At 41.1% G+C, this 21,462-nt stretch overlaps 7 protein-coding genes across 7 annotated transcripts; 4 read left to right on the top strand and 3 right to left on the bottom strand.

Annotated features, from left to right (window-relative positions):
* The first annotated feature begins 1,378 nt into the window (after window positions 1-1,378).
* Window positions 1,379-6,440, top strand: LOC108110255 (growth hormone secretagogue receptor type 1). Its single transcript, XM_017219243.2, has 4 exons — window positions 1,379-1,933; window positions 2,384-2,546; window positions 2,619-2,799; window positions 4,691-6,440. The coding sequence occupies exons 1-4, from the start codon at window positions 1,844-1,846 to the stop codon at window positions 5,682-5,684; spliced, it is 1,428 nt and encodes a 475-aa protein (XP_017074732.2). The 5' UTR covers window positions 1,379-1,843; the 3' UTR covers window positions 5,685-6,440.
* Window positions 6,441-7,361: 921 nt separating this feature from the next.
* On the top strand, window positions 7,362-8,009 carry LOC121530551 (galanin receptor type 3-like). The gene has a single exon (XM_041819809.1). It carries the CDS (start codon window positions 7,375-7,377, stop codon window positions 7,897-7,899), a length of 525 nt encoding a protein of 174 aa, XP_041675743.1. The 5' UTR covers window positions 7,362-7,374; the 3' UTR covers window positions 7,900-8,009.
* Window positions 8,010-9,646: 1,637 nt separating this feature from the next.
* LOC108110206 (ras-related protein Rab-1A) lies at window positions 9,647-12,582 on the bottom strand. Its single transcript, XM_017219182.2, has 5 exons — window positions 12,283-12,582; window positions 11,266-11,386; window positions 11,155-11,202; window positions 10,871-11,098; window positions 9,647-10,796 (listed from the first exon to the last, which is right to left on the bottom strand). Exons 1-5 carry the CDS (start codon window positions 12,303-12,305, stop codon window positions 10,599-10,601), a joined length of 618 nt encoding a protein of 205 aa, XP_017074671.1. The 5' UTR covers window positions 12,306-12,582; the 3' UTR covers window positions 9,647-10,598.
* A 127-nt stretch (window positions 12,583-12,709) lies between these two features.
* LOC108110207 (AP-2 complex subunit sigma) lies at window positions 12,710-13,589 on the bottom strand. The gene is made up of 3 exons (XM_017219183.1): window positions 13,464-13,589; window positions 13,257-13,406; window positions 12,710-13,196 (listed from the first exon to the last, which is right to left on the bottom strand). The coding sequence occupies exons 1-3, from the start codon at window positions 13,464-13,466 to the stop codon at window positions 12,921-12,923; spliced, it is 429 nt and encodes a 142-aa protein (XP_017074672.1). The 5' UTR covers window positions 13,467-13,589; the 3' UTR covers window positions 12,710-12,920.
* A 55-nt stretch (window positions 13,590-13,644) lies between these two features.
* On the top strand, window positions 13,645-14,589 carry LOC108110205 (isopentenyl-diphosphate Delta-isomerase 1). Its single transcript, XM_017219181.2, has 2 exons — window positions 13,645-14,037; window positions 14,097-14,589. The coding sequence occupies exons 1-2, from the start codon at window positions 13,723-13,725 to the stop codon at window positions 14,550-14,552; spliced, it is 771 nt and encodes a 256-aa protein (XP_017074670.2). The 5' UTR covers window positions 13,645-13,722; the 3' UTR covers window positions 14,553-14,589.
* Window positions 14,590-14,612: 23 nt separating this feature from the next.
* On the bottom strand, window positions 14,613-17,286 carry LOC108110204 (3'-5' ssDNA/RNA exonuclease TatD). Its single transcript, XM_017219180.2, has 4 exons — window positions 16,826-17,286; window positions 15,993-16,341; window positions 15,661-15,942; window positions 14,613-15,602 (listed from the first exon to the last, which is right to left on the bottom strand). The coding sequence occupies exons 1-4, from the start codon at window positions 17,010-17,012 to the stop codon at window positions 15,464-15,466; spliced, it is 957 nt and encodes a 318-aa protein (XP_017074669.1). The 5' UTR covers window positions 17,013-17,286; the 3' UTR covers window positions 14,613-15,463.
* A 1,128-nt stretch (window positions 17,287-18,414) lies between these two features.
* LOC108110152 lies at window positions 18,415-21,376 on the top strand. The gene is made up of 4 exons (XM_041819811.1): window positions 18,415-18,508; window positions 18,617-18,813; window positions 18,871-21,233; window positions 21,290-21,376. Exons 1-3 carry the CDS (start codon window positions 18,441-18,443, stop codon window positions 19,875-19,877), a joined length of 1,272 nt encoding a protein of 423 aa, XP_041675745.1. The 5' UTR covers window positions 18,415-18,440; the 3' UTR covers window positions 19,878-21,233; window positions 21,290-21,376.
* Window positions 21,377-21,462: the final 86 nt, after the last annotated feature.

Below are 21,462 nucleotides of genomic sequence, written 5' to 3' on the forward strand. Positions count from 1 at the left end.
GGCGCTGCCCAGGGTGACCCTACACACCTACATCCCCACTCTCTTTACCCGCTCACCAACTCAATCGCAAACAAACACCGGAAGCCTCTGTTTATACGTCCAAGTGTCCATGGCTCTGTCCATGTCCACATCCTCGGCTGTGTGTGCGTCGCTCTGTATGAGCATAATATAATTAAGCGAGTTGCGCGCCGCAAAGATGGGGATTTAATAAAGCCATTTGGCTGACAACAGCCATCCTCATTCGGCTGATGAGGATGGAGATGAGCAGCAGACGCCATCGGCGATAATCGCTGTCTGCCGGACGACCCTGTCACCCGAGATTGGAAGCAAACACACAAGTCAGGAGCGGTGTTTAAGGGATCGAATGGAAAGCATGTAGTTAATAGTTATCGTGAACTATTATATTTGTATTAGGGTAAGGTCCTTAGAGTCCAAGTATGGCTATTCTGGTTAGAATCTAATGGGAAAACGTTTTATTGAGTATGTTAATATTATAGTTTTAAGTAAAAAATATTAATTTTCGGAGGGAAGTTTCCTACTAAAAATATCCTAGTGTGTACTGCTGTTTCTTATTTTAATAGTGATATAGTGTACGATTTATATTATTGAATTGGTCCGAAGTTGACATTAATAACCATTGTGAAGACAAAGCTTTAGTACTATTAGAACGAACATTTACTGCGACATAACAAAAGGGAAGGTAACTGAACTTAAAAACGATTATTAAAAATAATAAAATTGTTTTAATAGAGAACTTAAGCTCTAAGACAATTAGGGGATTTATTTCAAACCATTTTAATATAAACTAAGCTAGGTAGGTGTGGAGCTTAAGAAGCACCCTGCTGACAATTAAACCCATGCCTCTGTCGTCGTGGTTCTTCGGTCGAGTCCCGTTTGGCCAAGAGTCCCGAGGGCGGATGATGAGCTTGTTTATGGTGGAGAGGAGATGATTGTGTGCTGGGGGCCGGATGCTCTAATGTTATGTAAATGACAGCGCCTAATGAACTTTTCATTCATTATCGTTAGTTAGCCGGCCTGGTCAATGGCCGGTTATTTCCTGATCCTGGGCAAGACACTTAAATGCTAATCCTATTGCCGTTTCAGCCACTTGAGGCCGCGGACGACAACCGCAAAGCCCCACTGATTGATTTGTTTAATGCGACCAAATGCGGCGGTAGAAGAGTATCCGAGAAGCCGTTGGACAACTTAATTTCATTAGCGCGTATTTAAGTGTGAGCATAAACTTGCCGGGCGGGCAATTACAACGGATTTGGGCTGGACAGGCCCTCGTAACCCACTTAATTGAACAGCGGGCGGTGGCGGCAGCACCCCAATCCATTCCCGGATCCAGTCAGCTTCGATAATGTTGTCCCTGTGATTCCCATTGCGAGACATACACTTCGAGTGCTGCAGGACGACGAGGACACCGACATTGCTAAGGGGCAGCCACGGCGTCGCTGTGGCCAGGATTGGGCAGCTTCCACGGCTGACCAGCATTGGCGTAGGCCCGAGGATCTGCCTGTGGCTCTTGCTCCTGCTTTTGCTCCGGCCTGCTGTCCTGCTCCAGGCCCAAGATGCACTCCCCGCAGCAGCAACATCCAGCGCAACAGCAACCACGTCGTCGCAGCAGCAGGCTGGGATATCCCGTGGCGCTCCTAGTGGCGGCCATGGCCCACACCACGCAACTCATCGTATTCCAGCCGCAGGATTTGACCACCAGGCCAACTCCACCACAGCAGCAACATCAGCAGCCGCAGCAACATCTGATGAAGAAGCCACAGAAACAGAAAGAGCAGCAGAGGCAACAACATCAACTGCCAAGGACGATGCCGATGCTGAGCAGATGCTGCCACAGATTCCATCGTATATCCGCACAACCGCCATGTTCTTCTGCATAGTCATCATGCTGCTCGGCGTGGTGGGCAATGTGATGGTGAGTCCTTCTCTTCTATAAAGAAAAATAGGCAAAAGCATTTATAATTGAAATTAATTCATTTGGAAATTGCCTCAAGGGCGCACAGGGTGATTCACCCTTTTTATGTAAAGCAAACTTTTTATTGTGTGTAAAATCCATTAATATAATAAATTAGGCAGCTCTTTAATCACAAAAAAAGATATAAAATAGTTACCTCTTTTGTATTATTTATGGGAAAGTTAATAGGAATTTCCTTTAAATAAAATGTGTTTAATGGTAATGTTAACAAAATCTTTGATTGCTATGTAGGTTGGATTTTAAAATATTCAAGTTAAGTTTATTCATTTAAATTAAAACAAAATAAGATTAACTTGAGTGAATAGCACCAGCTGGTTGCACACAGTACCCAGGATTATATGAGTGAAGAGCTCCTTAGGACTGTCAAATCTTAAATCCACTCCGTTGCAGGTGCCCATCGTGATTGTGAAGACGAAGGATATGCGCAACTCGACGAACATCTTCCTCACCAACCTGAGCATCGCCGACTTGCTGGTCCTGCTCGTCTGCACACCCACCGTACTCGTGGAGGTCAACACCCGCCCAGAGACCTGGGTCCTCGGGCACGAGATGTGTGAGTGGTTCCCGCTCCAAGTGCTATTCTGTTCTGTTTATTTTCCCCAACCTAATTAACTGCTTTCTCCAGGCAAGGCTGTGCCGTTCGTGGAGCTGACTGTGGCCCATGCCAGCGTGCTGACCATCCTGGCCATCTCGTTCGAGCGCTATTACGCAATCTGCGAGCCATTAAAGGCCGGCTACGTCTGCACCAAGGGGCGGGCCATCCTCATCTGCGTTCTGGCCTGGGGCATTGCTGCGCTCTTTACGAGGTAAGCGGTCGGTTCCATCTGGAGACAGTGCAGTGAACCCCCGAATCCAGATCCTACATTTTCTTAAATTTAATTAGACATTAGCATTATTATTTCGGATATCGTACTTGGTCCACTTGCTTCATTGCATGCTCTCTGGTGTTGGTAGTCCTATATATACATATTTTTATATACAAATATTTTATCTTGGTTAGATCTAGTTTTTATGGCTTATTTCCATTTATTCATTTCGGCCATTCAAGCATTCAGTTCCTCGCTCATTAATTATAAGTGTCAATCGCCGTCATTTTAATGATTTGTGTTTTGTTTCTGGGTTTTCCACATTTCTTCCGTTTTGTTTATTTTCCATTATGTTGTGGAATTTCTGGTCTTGGTGTTTGGCCTTTTGTGTGCCATCGGCATGTCCATTTACATGCTAAACTGCGACTGTTGCCTATCTATTCCATTTCCATTCCTACTATTTCTTCTCCATCTCTGCTCCTCTCCTCACATCATCATCACATTCCCATTGACATCCTCATTGGCCTCAAGTTCCGGGCGGCTTTTGTCCAACTTGGAGCTTCCCTTTATCAGCGCCCTGTCATCTTTAATAAGCACCGATGTCCGCTATCATGGATTTCATTTCATTGACACTTTATTATTGTACGCTTCGTCCAAGGACGACCGGCGACCCTTTTTAATTTTGCAAATCTTGCCGCGTCCATAACAATGAAATAAACAGCACATTGTCGAGCCGGCCACTGACCCCCTCGTCCGGCAGTTTTGGTAGTTCAGTAGCAGAGCAGTTGGCCGGGTGGTGGGGTCATGGTCGGGAATTGGGTCCACAGGACACCCGCCTCCAGGCCGAGACCCATTAATTACGCTACACAAGAAGCTGAAGGCCAAAAGAAGCGAACAAACATTTTAAACACATTCAAACCGACGCGCCATTGGACGCCCATGGGCGCAGCTATGGGAAATGCGAGGGCGGGGCAAATCGCTGACGCACGTCCAAGTGCCCGGATCATCGTCAGAAAAAAAATACAGCCACCGCCTGTTGACTGTCATATCTTTCGGTCTAGCCAGAGATGATTGGTCGGGGGAACTGTTTAATCTGTGGTTCGGGTTACTCAAAACAAACGAGTATTTAAACTCGTTTGTTTGGTGGAAATATTTACAAAGTCAAAAGAAAATGAATGCTTAGATAAAAATGTTCCACCATCAACTGTCATTTTATTATTAATCTCCATGTAAGTAAACTTTAATCGTGTTGATGAATGATTGAATCTTTATTTGGTTTATTTGGTTTGAGTTAAATTGTAAAAATATATTTTACATATATACAAATTTGTAATCTGCCGTTTGAATGTCTTTTAAAATTCTTTGTAAATTCCTTGAGCAAATTTTGATTTTTTGTATTTATTTCTTGCTTTGAACGAATAAAAGTTCACAACATTTTTTACACTTTAAAAATAGAATTTTTAAGCTTTGAAAAAATAATACGATTATATATTACTCCAATTATACTACAGAAACGTATGCAATGTCAGAAGAACAGATAACTGCGTTTATCTGTGATCTACGCTTGAAGTTTAATTTACGCGTCTCACCCCAAGTAATAAAAAACTAATCAAAACAATCAGGTCATGAAAATCGGTTAAAAGTCAGTCAGGTTCATTAGAGACTTGAACTTCATACCAAACTAGGTTAACCTTTCGTTCATCGTCATTGGTTCATCTTAATCAACTCTCTTCCTGTCTTCAAAATCCTTTTATTTTTTCCTGCCGCTCTTGGCCTTTACCCCAAATTTCCACCCGAATCCATTATCCATTATCCACTTCCCCGGTGACCCCGCCACCTGATTACGTTTCTTGTTTGCTTTTTCTCCCAACTCTGCGATTCCCTCAAGCAGCCCCATTCTGTGGGTGGCCGAGTACAAGCTGGCCGAGTACATTGATGGATCGTCGGTGGCCGTGTGCCTAACCCAGGCCATCACCGATTGGACGCTCGCCTTCTTCCTGATGACCATTTCTGTGTTCTTCGTTGTGCCGTTTGTGACCCTGGTGGTGCTGTACGGCATCATCGCTCGGAACCTAGTGTCCAACCGGGCAGCCATGCTGCGAGCCCGTCCCACAAAGCCGGAACTTAGTCTGAAGGCCCGCAAGCAGGTGGTCCTAATGCTCGGCGCCGTGGTGCTGTCCTTCTTCGTCTGCCTTTTGCCCTTCCGAGTCCTTACATTGTGGATCATCCTCAGCACGGACCAGACGCTTCACGATCTGGGTTTGGTGCGCTACTACAGCCTGCTCTACTTCTGCAGGATAATGCTGTATCTCAATTCCGCCATGAATCCGATTCTTTATAACCTGATGTCAACAAAGTTTCGAAGGGGTTTCAAGCGACTTTGTCAGGATGCTGGAAGTTTACTGCTTCACTTGGTTACTTTAGGGAGAAGGAAGGAGAACTCTTCTCGGGGACGTAGTGGCACCTTGACACTAGGAATGGGAACCAATACGAATACGAATACAAATTCCTCTAATGCCACTGCAGCCACCAATTCCAGTATCCTGTCGCGGAGCTCCAATCGTCGCTGCAGCGAAGATATCAGTCGCACCCGCTTGAAGATTGAGATGCAGATGCCATGTGGCAATGATCTGGAGGCCATGGCCATGTTGCAACATTCTGTTTTGGGCAAGGGAATGGCCAGAAGAGTGAGTGATAGTCGGTTTATGACCATGAGAAACCAGCAACCGCGACGCCACAAACCGCAAATAAGTTTCGACGAGGAGGCCGTGGAGAGAATGGAGCTAAATGAAGGGAAAATCCAAACAAAAGGTTGGGAAAATCTACCTAGAGTTGAGGGAATAGTAAATCGCCCCGAAGAAGCTGGTCACGAAAATCCCCCCTAAGCGAGATGGGCGTGAAAAATTGCCTGTAACCCGTTTACACACTCGCTTCACTTGGCTGGAATGTGTCGATGACGCTGATCCTGATTCCTGGCAAACACAAATCGCTTCCTGAACGCTTTTGGCAGGCATAATCGATTTCAGTCAGCCGTTGACAGCTCCCGAGAATCCCGAATCGAACTTGGGCCGCCGCCTTGGACATTTCCGTACAAAAAACAATCAATTTTTCGGGCTATTAAACTCGAATGAATGTGCCAAAGATAAATAACAGCAACGGTAGCCAAACAGCACTACAACTACTGGTCAGAGTTTGGAGTCCAGATATGGATTGGGGGTAAGCCATTAAGCGGCGGTCGTTCAAATAGGAGGAGGACTGAACTGGACTGGGATGGGAAATGGAAATGGCTTAATATGCGTTCGGGTAACCCATCAAGGCGGGCGGATAAACATGATTTAGGTGTATTGAAATAGTTTCCGTAAGCCGGCCATGTTGCGGACCGGACAAAATGGTCGCCATTACACGGGCGGCCATCACCGGATGTCCGAAAAAACTGTTGCCTACTTGGCGGCGGCTCAAGTAAAAAGCTTAGCTCAATATGCACACAATGTTCACATGTAAACACAGTTGTACATACACATACACACACTACTAGCTAAATATTAATATTTATATATTTATACAAACGTACTTATATACATGTATACTCTGCTTATAAATACGAAAAAATACACATCCGCACACGCTCACACACCCAAACACAGACGAAAAGAGCAAAGAGTTTGTAAGTAAATAAATTTTTTATGACAACTCATGACGGGTCAAAGGAATCGGCTTTTTTCAACATTACCCCATCCAACCGGAATCTCTAATCATTTTGTGAACAGCAATGTAATTTATATAATTCTAAGGAAACCGGACAAATGTCCCTGAGTCTCTGTAAATATACGTTTTCGTACCGTATGCGTAGCTTTTTAATTTGTTTTCGTAGCCCTATGACGTAGACTTCATTCGTTTTGTAAAGTACAAAAGTAGCTAGAACCCACACAGTCCTGCGAGTATGATGAGTATGAGCAGACGTTGCCGTTTCCGTTTCCGCTATGTGATTAAGTTGAGTGCTTCGCCCCCGAAACTTTTCCAGTAGTTAGCCGTTGAGTAGCTTTTAAATATTTGTTTGTTTCCTGCCCGCAGCGCGTTAAAACTTTGCAGACAACACCAGCGACTGAGTGCTGGATTCAAACTAATACGAAAAATATGATTTTTACAGTCCCATCATCGCGATATCCAGCTACAGCGTGGAACCCTACGGCGATGGAACCGACGCCCCCGTTTGCACTACCGCCGCCGATGGCTTTTGGCCGATCTTCTACTTTGTGGGCAGCATCACGGTGTTCTTCTTTCTGCCTTTTGGCATTCTGGTACTCTTGTATGCGGCAATCGCCTACAAGTTACTTCGTCCAAACAATGCCTTTCACAGACCGACCTCTCCGCAACCACAGCAGCCGGCTGGTGGAACAACCAGTAACTCATCGCAGGTGCCCAGCTCCAAGGGCAATAGCCACCAGCAGAGCAATGGGATGAGGAAGCACCGCAAGCAGGTGATCTTTATGCTGGTGGCCGTTGTGTCCAGCTTTTTTGTTTGCCTGCTGCCCTTCCGAGCCTTTACTCTGTGGGTGATCTTAGCTAGCGCTGAGGATGTCGAGAACCTGGGCATTGCCGGTTACTACAATCTGTTGTACTTCTCGCGCTTTATGCTCTATCTTGAACTCGGCTATGAACCCAATTCTGTACAACCTAATGTCCTCCAAGTTTCGCAGTGGTTTCTGGAGGCTGTTGCTCACTTGTCTGGGACAGCGGCCTCATCACCATCATCGACACCATTACCATCAGAGGCAAAATCCAACAGCAGGAGGAAGTGGGCGAAACACGTCCAGGCGTCAAGAACAAGATGCCGAGGAGGGAGCTACGTTGGCGGGATCGTCCACTGCTCGGCATCCACGTCGAACTCTTCGCCGCGAGGCCACCTTCCTTATCAACTCCATATCCACCTCCTCTGGCACGGATCGCACAACATCCTCGTCGACGTGGCGCAGCAATAGCTTGTCCGTTTCAGGCTTGAGCGAACGGGAACGGGGCATCCTGGGAGCTGCCATCATTGGTACAACAGCTGCCACCGTTACTACTGCATGCCTGCAGGAGCGACGAGCCAGCAAAATCTGAAAACCAACCTACGAATCCTTCGAACCCATTACTGCCGGCCACCGTTTAAGTATTTAGTTGAATTCCAACAGCAAATAGTCATAGTTTTAGAAGAAATTTTGTTGTAAAGACTGAAGTACCTCAGAAGAAGTCAATAAACGCTAGAGAAGATGTTTTTGAAACCATTAAAAATTGCAAACTTTTTTTAATTTTATATATCTTTTGATAAATAACGGAAATAATTTTCATCTAAAAAAGAATTAAAAAAATTTTAAGAATATATACAAATGGTAATCTCTAAAAAGTCTAAAAAAATTTAAAGAATTATATATTTTTTTTAATTTTTATTAAAAAAAATTAGTAAAATAATAATATTCCGCTTTATTATAATTTTATATCATTCTATGACATTGATACATATTATTGTTTCTGAGATGTGCAAAAACAACCACGTTTTCGAATACCCTCATAGATTTGACCTAGCCGCTCGACAAAAGATCGTTTCTTGCACTTTTTCCGTAGCTAAAACTAGCATTTTGTTGAAATAAACGAAGGCAAGACTACGCTTCACCATGGAGCTATCTCAGCTAGTTAATCAGTAAAAAACAAGAGGAAACGCTATAGTCGAGTGCCGCGACTATAAGATACCCGTTACTGTTTTACACAATTTTAAAATATTCATTTTGCTAGTGGAAATTTCCCAAGCGTCAAATGTAATTTTTTTCTTTCAATTAATTTTAAAATTCTATTTAAAATATGATTAGTTAAAAAATCGATAAATAAAAATTGCGGACTTTTGGTTTAAAAAATATATCATCATGATATATAATCATCATTTGAAAGTATTTCTTAAATATCATAAGGAAATTTTTTTAACAGTTGAAGTTGTTCCTTTATTTTTATAAACTAATTATTAAAAAAATGCTCATATTTTATATTCGTACTTTGAAAAACAAGAATAAGAAAGAAGCCGAGTGCCGCGACTATAAGATACCTGTTACTGTTTTATACAATCAATTTTTCTAGTGGAAATTCACAAAGCGCCACCTATTGTCAGAAAAACCATGTTGAGTTACGTCACTCTGGCCTTATAACATAAATATCTTCATAAATAGCGAAATAATGTTTCGATTTGAAAAATCTTTGCTAAATCGATACATATTGACGAAAATATTTTATACCAGGTCAAACGAAGACATCCACTATAATATGACGGACGCCACAGTTTTCAGCGTTTTGTGGTGGTAGTCCTTACCCTAACTTTCTAGCTCTTATAGTTCCGTAAAAGTGGGCTGGGTGCGGCTGGACCATAAGATGAGCTGGCATCTCAAGATTATACATACTTAATTTAGTTTTTCGTGATTTGTGGGCGTTAGAGTGGGCGTGGTAGGATACTGAACTGAAACTGGCGCTGCGTAGGGACCTCAAGAATCTGCCCGATTAATCTCAACTGTGTATCTCTTATAGTTCCTGAGATCTCAGCGTTCATACGGACGGACGGACATTGCTTAATTGACTTCGCTATTGATACTGATCAAGAATATATATACTTTATAGGGTCGAAAACGTTTCCTTCTACCTGTTACATACTTTTCAATGAATCTAATATACCCTCTTACTTTACGAGTAATGGGTATAAATATCAGTCATTACAATCGGCTTACACTTCATGTAGTGTAAACCAAGATCGTTTGGGTTTGTGCGGATTTGTTCCGGCCTTCACTTAAGTTTTTGGAGCCTGCCCAAAATTGAGGAATAAAACAAAACGTTTATAGGCATCGGTACAGATTGATTTTATTAGACTTAAGCGAAATTAAGATTCAAATTCGGGCGAAAGTGAAAACCGAAACTAAAGTGTATACTGGTGTCCTTGATCCCAAACCTTTCAATTTATATACGCTCACGCAATAATTTTTATTAAACTTCATCGCTATGTTGTCATATTTTACACTAATTATGTGCCTAAAAAAATCCCTTGCGTCACACGAAAATATAAACACACAATCGCTCGATGTTAATTCTAAAAATGTTCGTTCGGTTTTGGGTTCCTTTCGATTTACATAAAATTTCAATATGACAGAGACAAGTGGCGAGCGTGTTCGCTAGAGATAATATGTTTAGAAAATTGTATTTGTAATTTAAACACATAAATATGTATACATAGTGGTAAGTAGTAGCTGACACAGTACAAGTATAATTGCTCTTGCCGTCGCCTCCGCTCAATTAAAGTGTAGTTAATAGTACATATTTGTTTCGGTATCGGTATCGTTTCGCGCTGCAGTGATAGGTAACTTCTTACTGTAGGTTAGAGTTATATTAAGTTAATTGCTACACCGAATTTGCTTGCTTTGCACTACTTATGAACTGAACTGCTGAAATCAGAAAGACGGTTAGTATCAGGATCGATGTCCTTTTTGTGTTTATGTGTGAGTGTGAGTGTTTGGGGATGTCTGAATTCTGGATCTGGTTGGCTACGTACCTAATACATATTTGCTTAAAGTGTTTATCGAATTGGATCACGGTTAGGATCATACAAACGCACTACTCGTCATTCCTCATCATTATTGTTATTACAGAATTAGTTATTATAATTACGATTTTGTTGTTTCGCCATCGTTTTCGCTTTTGTTTTATTATTATTGTGTGGTTTCCGTTTTAATTTATTATATTTAAATTTTGTTTAATTGTATAATAAAATAATGATTCACAATCAGAGTTATTCAGCAGCAACCGGATTTGGTGTTTTCCACTGGACGTCCTTGATCGATTTTCACTTTGCTAGCGTTGTCGGTGGCGCTGGACGGCGGCCCGACGCGATTCTTGATCTCGGCCGCCATCGTCATGAAGGCCTGCTCCACGTTGGTGGCACTCTTGGCCGAAGTTTCAAGGAATGGAATGCCTAACTGGGCAGCGTACTCCTGCAGAATCGAAAACAAAATTCGTATTCAGTATATACCTGTTATTTTCCCTTTTAACCCAGCAATATACGCACCGCAGCTGTGGTGTGGTCAACGACCTTCTTGGTGGTCAAGTCGCTCTTGTTGCCCACCAGCAACTTGTTGACATTCTCACAGGCGTAACGCTCGATCTCCTCTAGCCATTGCTTTACATTGTTGAATGACTCCTGGTCCGTGCAATCGTATACGACGATGATACCATGGGCGCCCCTATAATATGACGACGTGATGGTGCGGAAGCGCTCCTGGCCAGCAGTATCCCACTGTAAGTACGCAAATTAGATCTGAAGTGTATTGGCTACCCATTATTTATGCTTACGATTTGCAGTTTAATAGTCTTTCCGTCAAGTTCTATGGTCCTGATTTTCTGTAAGATAAGGGTTTTATGAGTAAGGCAAAAATAATTTTCACAACGTTCTAGCTGACTTACGAAGTCTACTCCGATTGTGCTGATATAGCTCTCTGTATATGTGTCATCGGCAAATCGCAGCAAAAGACAGGACTTTCCGACGCCCGAGTCTCCAATGAGCAGCAGTTTAAAGAGATAGTCGCTGTGGAAAAGATAAATAATTAAACTCTATATATGAGATACAGATATACAAGATACAAAGTTCAACGTCCAAGATGAACTGGGAGAAAACAATTGGGGATTTAAAATAAGTAAACGAATTCCTGATTAATAAACAAAACAAGGATGGGTTAATAAGTCTATTCAGAGAACGAATCATATGCATAAAACCGGTTTGCTTTAGACTTTATCTTATCGCGTTATGTCCGACATCAACCCCCAATTTTTGAATGATGTGTGATAATGTTAAAATCTTCTACATATACATGTATATTTTACATATGCTGGCTTTTGGAGGAGAGTTTCCAAACTTTACGAATCAAGATCGGTTTAGATTTAATTGCCGTAAAGTGAGAGAAAGCAATTAAGTGGAACTGGAATGGCCTTTGATTACGTAGCGCTGTGCTGGGGGTGGGAAACGCTTTCAACGCAGGTGACTCATCCGCCCAGAGACTTAGCTCGTCTACTGGGATTTGACTATATATATATATATATATATAGCTGATTCTGAGTCGGAAAGCAGCAACAATTAAAGAGATTATCGCTCCCCGCCCGTCGTGTGTATGCATTTTATTAAAATCTCTGTTTGGGAACACATACTTTTGATTTAGGTTTCTGGATTGGGGCGGTTGTCAGGTCTGAGACTATTTTTTGTTTTTTTTTTAGCGAATCGTCTGTTTTTTGAAGTTGCCAACAAAGGCGAAGAGCAAAGGGAGTGGGGCTGCTCTGCTCGATGATGAATGGAATGAAACGTAGCAGAAATGACGTCGCAGAAAAAATAAAAGAAACTATTATCGAAGGCCAGGCGTAGAAGCCATTCCGTAAAAAGTCACTACTTTTAATCCAAATTAATGCGCATAACTGCGTGTGACGACTTACTATTCCGGATTCACAGATGACATTTTCTGGCTTTTTCACAAGATTATATATTTGCCACGAACAAATATTCGATTTCTGGTCTTCTGGACTGGCTGCTGTTTTGACCGTTTTAGATCGACTTGTGCTCTGCGAATTACTGAAAAACGACACGCACTCGGTTTGTTTTGTGTTTAGCAGCTCACTATTGTATGTATTGCAGCGAATTTAAATGGGAAATAGGTTTATTTCCACAAATTCGACGGCCGAGAACGAGAACAATGGCGACTGAAAAAATGACGAAGTGGCATTGGTGGCAGTGTTGGAAAGCGCGTGATTTCCTCTTTTGACCAGGGATGCGCATACACTTTTTCAACCGGAGATGGGCGGAACCAGAAAATTCATTATCGCCTTTTAACCCGCAACACCCCCATAAAACAAAAATAAAATATAGATTTTGCATACAATCTCTTATGGTACATCATTTGTTTCTAAACACGGCTTTTAACATTTGAGTGTTTGCATAGAGAACACATTATAGATAATAATAATAATAATACGCGTAATAGTATATGAAAGAAGATTCGATAAGCGGGTGTAACGCCTGGGGGAATGCATTTGGCGGATCCGATCCCATCCCATCCAATGAGGTGGTTTAAGATCTACTCCAGCGAATTGAGCGTAAGCAGTTGCTTGAGCACCTTCGTCTGCGAGGTTTCCCGTATCTCGCCCGCCAGGAACATCTCGTCCACTACGCTGTACACCTTGTAGAAGTTGAATACCAGATCCAGCTCGCACACGTTATGGAAGTATTCGTTCAGCACCTCCACGAAGTTGTGAATGGCTTCCAGATAGCAAAGATTGTTGTCGTTCACGTCCACGCAGATGCAGAAATAAAGGCCCGCATAACGTCGGTAAACGATCTTGAAATTGCGGAACTGGGGACAAGATTCAAATTTATATGGGGAATTCGATAAAGAATGCAAAATAGAACACACTTCTACGAAGTTGGTGTGCTTGGCATCGCGCACTGTAACCACGGCATGGACCTCCTCAATCAGTTTCTGTTTTTCGTCGTCATCGAAGTTCATGTACCACTTGGCCAGGCGAGTTTTTCCAGCTCGGTTTTGTATGAGTATGAAGCGTATCTGGGCGATAGATGGGTCAAATAGGGAATCTTAGCGCGTAAGTGACTATGTTCTCACCATTTTTGGGTCTTTTTCTCAAGCTGCTGCTTGGCTATTTACAATTTTATTTTATTTCGACGGCGGGGGCGAAAAACTGATTATGAGCAAATTGTGTATCACTATGACCAGGGCTACTGATTCTGTTCCGGAACAGCTGTTCCCGGCGCAGTGCTGCAAAGTGCCTTGGAGAAATCGAAATAGTTGGCAGCCCCGCTTTCACTTGCATATTTGTTTTGGCCCAGGCCCCACATCACTCGAAACTAGTCATTTACCAAAAATGTTGGCGTCTCGCTGGAATCTCCTTCTTCGCCGAATGCCCTGGCTGCGTGGCTTTTCAACAACGGCGGTAGGCCAACAGCAGCAGCGCCATGTGCCCACAGAGCTGTCCGTGCACGACCCTCTGCAAGCGCTTGCACTTAAGGAGCAGTGCATCCTGGTGGACTCTAACGACAATGCCATTGGTGCATCATCCAAGGCCGACTGCCACCGGGTGCACCCAGAGTCGAAAGATGTAAAACTACATCGCGCCTTCAGTGTTTTTCTCTTCAATTCTCAAGGCGAGATGCTGGTGCAAAAGCGTTCGTCTCACAAGGTGAAATTTCAGGGAAATCCCCTCCATATACAGTCTATAATCTACTGTAACCTACGCAGATAACCTTTCCAAGTACATACACCAATGCCTGCTGCAGCCATCCACTCCACGAGATCGAGCAGGAGCGCCAGGAGAGTGGCGCACTGGGCATCCGACTGGCTGCCCAAAGGCGCCTTAACTATGAACTGGGCATTCCTATAGAGGAATTGCAGCCGCAGGATTTCCGATACCTTACGCGCATCCACTACGCGGACACGGGCGATGGAGTATGGGGGGAGCACGAAATTGACTACATCCTGTTTCTCCAAAAAGACGTGACCCTACGGCCAAATAGCAACGAAGTCAGCGAGGTGCGCTATCTGCGGCGTGATAAGATCGACGAGGCGGTGGCCAAGTTTAGTGCCCCGCTGACACCCTGGTTCTCTCTGATTCTGCAGCATCGCCTAAAGCTATGGTGGGACAATTTGCATCAGCTAGAGAAATTCGAGGACTTAAGCAATATTCAGCGATTTTAAGTGTGCTAACGAACCAAAAATACACGTTATGACGTATGTATTAAGATCTGGCTTTGTTCGTTTGGGTTTAAATTTCGCTTTATTCAAATGGAAAATAGTTTTTGTCTGTGTGCGAACAATGGGCACAAAGCGGATTTTATGCAACCACCGCGGGTCGATCAGTTCAGTACAACGGTTTTGTATATGTAAATATAACAAAATATAGTATGTATAGGCGCACGATATTCAATATGTTTCATAGCCTAACTAATGTGTTTATAAGTTGAATATCATATAAATATTTAGCTTTTAAAATGATCACATTACGTTTCCCATAATCATCATCATCGTCATCGTCGCAACAAGAATAAATATTTACAAAAAATACGACTACAGTCTAACAGAGACATGAACTAAAAGTAATGATTCTAGCCTAAATACAGAAACAAACAGAAGACAAGCTGCAGCTCTTAACATCTATATCTGTCGCTTCCGAAGCGATTTCGAAGCGCGCGCTTCGAGGCGTGAAGCGTCGATCCATTACAAATTCCCAGTCGACGTCCACTTGGCACCACCTTGGCACCATTTCTCAGGGGTACTCGAGTAAATAAAGCAATTGCTTGGGGAAATTCCAACAACTTATAACTAAGCCCTGCAAACTTCGATTGATAATTTGCATCGTTTTGGGCAAGGGGATGATTATATAGGTATATACGTATACGTACTTTTCGCATGCAATGGGGTTCGTATTTGTGGGTGTGTGTATGTGTTTGGATCAGGATGAGTGCTACATCCCGAATTCGATTAGTGATTAAGGCACATAGGTATGAGTCTATCATGAATCTCAAGCTCGTTCAATCTAAAGTTACGGTTGTAAAGCTGCTGGCTGGCACACTTTGTCGTTCAGTTCCATAGGGCTTTGTTTCAGTTGTCTAAGACAAACCGAAAAGTTTGAGGGCATTAAAGGCGGTGGCCAGTGCTACCTCATCGGGGGTTTTCTTCATGAAGGCGGCTATCATCTCCACGATGGCGGGTAGACTGCAGGGCTCGTTGCGTTGAAAGGTACAATATCTGGAAAATAGTTGAAAACATTAGATAATCTATTGGTTCCCTTTGGTATCCCTCTCACCTGTGTAAGTACAACAAAGAGCGCTCAGTGATGCCAGTCTTCACGTGTTGTGGCAGCTTGGAAGCTCTTGTATTCGGGTACATAAACGGAGCATCCGTCTCAACTAGTAGTCTGTCCAGCGGCAAAGTTCCATCCTCCAGCAGACGGCGCACGCCAGTATCCGATTTGTCCTTGCACAGATAGCCCGTCAGGCTGATGTAGAACCTGCGCTCTAGATACTTCAGCGCTTCCTCGGCGGTCCCCATAAAACCTCTGACGATAACAGGTGGCAGATTCTCGAATCTACAGGGGAACAAGTTAAAAGCATTGAAAATCAGCGATACGGCTCGTACTTGTCCAGTATTTCGAGTAGATCGTGTTGAGCCGACCGCTCGTGGATTAACAGAGGTTTATTCAGCCGGATAGCCAGTTGCAGCTGCTTTGCGAAAATCTGTTTTTGGGCATCCGGTTCGGAGAAGTCCCGCTGGTAGTCTAGGCCGCAAGGCCCAACCGCCACGCACTCCTGAGCCTGGGCAATGTGCTCCAAATCAAACCACGTCGCCGGCTCCTCCACGATGGACTTGGAGTCGTGCGGATGAATGCCAGCAGTTGAGTAGATTATGTCGGGATATATGCGCGAAAGGCGCAGCGCTTCCTTGCTTGATTTGACCGAAGTGCCGTGAACCATTAGTTTCTGAACACCTAAAAAAATAATACGAGAGAAAGTTAGAGCACATTGCACTGTGCCACATAGAGAAGAGAAAATAGTTGACTTCCGAAACCGAAGATAAAATACTCTGTCCAGCTATCAAATTAATATATTTTACAAACTACTTTTTATAAAATATATATTTTCATATAAAATCATAATTAAAACCAAAAAATGGATTTTCATTTTTCTTAACGGTTTTAGTATTTTCTAACTTGGGCAGTTTAACAACTAAAAAAAGTAATCTAAATTTCCTGATCCATACCCCTATACTACCTTACAACCTGTTCACTGAGTTAAGAATACCTTCAGCATTCCCAAACATATTTCGCTAAACACTTGTTGCTCACTTATTGCCTGACCTTCTGGCAGTCTGTTTGTCTGAGAATGTTTGCAGCCTCGCCCCAAAACGAAGACACTGCACGGGTCTCATTATTAATGTCTATATAATATAGTTTCTGTATCTGCCACACAAACCTGCGTCTCTGGCTCTCTGCACCACGGAATCCAGATCACGGCTATACTTTTTGTTGGTCAGATTTGCACCCACGTCGATCACAATCAGATTCTCGAAGCAATGCTTCATGTCCAGGTCCAGCGGCTCCTCCAGCAGCGGTGTTACAGGGACCACTTCCTCTTGGGATGTCTGTTGTTTTGGGTCCATGGTCTGGATTCTTGGATTCTATTATCGACGAAAATAGCTTATGACGCAGGCGATGGGTTGGTTGCGACTGTATGCGTGGATAATTCAATTAGCTTTCAAAGGTGGCAAGGAAACGCGACGGCGTTGAAAACCGTGAAATATGGCTTTTTAATGAATATATTGCAATTTGGAAGAGTTGACCAATTGGGCGAATAACGATCTAAAAGTTGAGAAATATTAAACTAAAAAAAAAACAATCCCGACACACTACTACTGCTAGCTATTGCTAGTGTTGAACAACGTGCACCTAATGGTTTCGATAGAAGTATTAGAAGCGAACTGCAATCGATAGGAAGCGATATTTCAACTAATATCGTTTTTAAATATCATGTTAGATATTTTTGTTTTTTGTTTTGGGATTCTGATAATTAAAATAAATTAAAAATAAACTAAAAATTAGGCTACGTATGATTTGGATAAAGAAACAAATAAAATTTTTGCTGGCTTATTGAATTACTTTTATACCGTTTTTAATAGAATTTATGTAATGTTGTATTAGCAAAATGATTTTAAAATTGTTTAGCCGATAATGGGTATTTTACAATCGCGGATGTCGTGGCGTTACAATAATATAATATAATTTAGTAATTTAATAATAATATGAAATAAATAAACTTTAAACAAGAACAAAGGTTATAGTAGAGTGCCAAAACTATAAGATACCCATCACTGCTTTAACTTCTATGACTTCACTTCCCATGAGGATCTCATGACCTACATTTTTCAATAAATAGTTTCTGGGTTGTAAGCCCTTTAGATAAAATTCCAAAATGTCCAGTATATTTCCATTAAAATCAGACGACTTTATCGTAAGCTGCAAAAACTTTTCATAAATGAATATGAAAATCGTTATTTTTTTAAATAATTTGAATATAAATGTAAAGTTACAGTTATTTGATTAAAAGTGTTTAAGCTTTATTCGTGTTTTATGCCGATGTTAATTAACTTCCTTACTTATATGTATAACAATAATTCCCCCTTTCCTATATACAAATTTAAGAATTTCGTTATGAGTCATTGTATAATACTTAGTTTAGTATTTAGTATAATCAGCTACAGCCCTTTATGTGAAACTATGAAAATCATGAATTTCATTTTTATTAACTTAGTAATAGGAAATGTTGCGTCTCTACAAATTTGCTGATTAGTTCTCTTTTTGAATCACAGCAATAAGGTCAACGAAACATCGTTTCGCTAGTGCTTTGTATATTGTCAAAAAAATAGTCTGAATATATTAGTAACAACGTGGTCTGCAGCGGAGAAGATTTTAAAGATTTATATTTTCTATATAAAAATTTTTGAGTTAAAAATATAAATTTACTTGAATCTTATTCTGCGATATATTTTAAATCCAATTAAGTGAAAAACTGAAAGCATTTAATATAAAAAATGGACGAAAATGGCAAATTTATTCTTAATACCGACTGCCTTTTAGAAATAATGAAATTCGTAATTAGGTATTGTATAGAAAATGAATATAGCAAATTCGTGAAATATGACAACCTTGTTGACTTTTTATTGGCCCATGAATCATTTTTGGAACTATTTGCGGAATATCACAAAAGGCTATACCACGATCTACGTATGCGTCTTGCATGCAGGATAGCAAAGATGCTAATAGAACTGCGCGTCAATAAGATATCAAGCCAAAATAGGCATTTATTTTGGAGGTCCTACTTACAATCAATCAAAGAAAGATTTTCTTTTGATATTGAACTCGATTTTGTTCAGCATAAATACGAAAGGAGCGTTTACCTAACAGGTAAGATATTGTTTATATAGTTATTTTTTTGTCTTATTTGATTCATTTTATTTTAAGCCGTTTCAAAAGACCTTATACACACGGAGATATCAAAGTTGAATGTTAATATCACTGCAGAAGCTTTAATGGACATTTGCCAGTCCTATCCAAATTTAAGAAAATTGTCATTGCAAAACATTGAAATACATGGAAGTATATCCGATATTACCGCCTATTGCGGGAACCTTAGAGAGCTAAGGATTACGTTGAACCCGGAAGTTAAAGCAGCCCAATATGCACCGCTGGCAAAGTTGCCAAATTTAACAACTTTTATTATCTCTGGAGTCCAAGAAGTCGGTTCGATAGATCTATTCTTTGCTGATATGAGGCGGTGGCACAGGCCTAGAAGCCTACAGCCGTTAACTGTTACAATCAAAGATAAAATTTTTAAAAGTCCGTCTGTTACTTTTGCTGCTTTTAACTCACTTCGATACTTGAAAATATACCAGTATTATAAATATAACTCAGAATGGGACATAAACTTTACAGCAGAATACGACCTAAATGATCTATCAGAAGATGGCAATTCAATAAACGGATCCCTTGCCACCATATCTGTAGGTCAGCTTGTGGGCCTGGTGTTTGATAGATGTAAAGAAGAAATTGTGTTGACAATTGATAAAATCTCGGACATAAGAAAATTAGGATCTTTATCAAAGCTGCCAAACTTTAATAGCTTATTAATACGAACAGATTCCTGTGATGTGCCTTTTAATCAATCCAAACTTCAAAACTTGTTCCGATCACTGGCTTCCAATGAGTCGATTGCTTTAAAATCCTGCATAATAAGAAATATTTTACTCGATCGGGTAGGGGCCTTAGAACTTGCATCTATAACTTCAATTCGATTTCTGAAGTGTGAATTATCTGAATGGCGTTCCGTTCAGTTTTTAAGTCAACTTTATAATCTGGAATACCTAAAAATCAATGTACATGACTCCGTCGATGCCAGTACTTCAAGGCTAGTTACTTATCTGCTATCTACGTGTCAGTTTGACACTGACAATAACTACCCAAAACGTTGATATTTTTTTTTTGAAAAATGAAAAATACCTTCACATTTGTATGTTGTTGGACTTTTCAGCCGATCTCCTGGCTCCCCTTGCGGAGTTCAGTGACGTTACTACGGTTCAACTTTCGGGTATTCCAAATCCTGCTTCCTTAAATCGACTCTTTCAATCCTTCGCCACTAGCAATTTATGTATGATCGAGGAATTGGATCTTTCCAAATTGACTAATCACTACTTCTCTGACATCTCCAAAGTGGCAGAAATTCAAACTTTAAGGAAATTGACATGTGATATAGCGGATTTAACTGGAATTGAAAAATTAGCCGATTTGAAAAAACTCGAGGTTTTGAAAATAAAAACTATTGGATTTGGATCTCTATCCTCTCTTTTTACAAAGCTAGCTGAGAATAATAGTATTAAATGTATAAAAGTAAACTTAAAAAAACTTTCACGTGAAGAGGTTGCGAAGGTTTCCCGAATAAGGTCACTTAAGAAGTTGGAGTGCACTTTTGCCAACATGCCACATGCCCAATCCTTTACCGAACTAGCTAACTCAAGTATTGAAGAGCTAATAGTCTGCGTAGAAAGCAAAAACCGATCCCTGCTGAATTTATTTTCTGCATTTTCCTCAAAAAGTAAATTTATGCTTCAGCGTCTTGAAATTATAGGCAAAACACTTGACTTGACAGAAATAATTGAAGTTTCGAAAATACCAGTTTTAATAAGTTTACAGGTTGGATCAGTTGATTCACTAAGAGTTTTGACTTTAAACCCACTGTGTAAGCTTCAAAAATTGGATTTACACTTCGGTATTGGGTCCAATGAATGCAATTGGTTTGCTCATCTTGATACATTGGAGTCCTTAAAATGCGCACTAGTCAATGACCCGGGCGTAGAAGTTTTGGCAAATCTAATAAATCTCAAAGAATTGATTATCATTGAGGCTGGTGGTTCGCTCAGTGAACTGTATCAGGCATTTGCTAATAAAAGCCTGCCAGTTTTACAAAAACTGCATACACCAATAACAAGTTCTTCTGAGATACACGGAATATCGCAAATTAAGTCTCTAAAAGAACTAAATATTGTTTACAGAACCAATTGTGACAACTTATCGGACCTAGGTCAACTAAATGAACTGACATCTCTTAGTATTGCTGAAAAAGACTTGTCCAAAATAAACAGCGATAGCGTTTTGCCTATTTTTCAAACTTGTCAAAAACTCGATTTCGCTTCTTTTGACTTTCGACAATGGATGGTCTTTCCCTTCAAGCTTTGCAAACGACGTTAAGCAAATTCTGAAATCTGTAAGGGATCCCAGACTCCAAAGACCATTACAACTTAGTTTACGCTCCCTACTGCCCCGAGTTCTACGTAAGTAAAAATAATTATACGCAACCTATAAGATAATAAAATTATTCTTCATGTAGACCGACACTGAAAATGAATACTTGGATGTTTTCTATTTACAAACAAACAACTATGGATCGGATTACGACTTACGTTTTGGAGGCCCCATACAACGCTAGTTTCTGGTTATATTAATAGTAACAATAATTCTAGAAATACTGTATAAATAAATATGTTTTATTTTATTTTTTTA

Source organism: Drosophila eugracilis, unplaced genomic scaffold, assembly GCF_018153835.1.
Source record: "Drosophila eugracilis isolate 14026-0451.02 unplaced genomic scaffold, ASM1815383v1 contig_974, whole genome shotgun sequence".
Classification (NCBI taxonomy): domain Eukaryota; kingdom Metazoa; phylum Arthropoda; class Insecta; order Diptera; family Drosophilidae; genus Drosophila; species Drosophila eugracilis.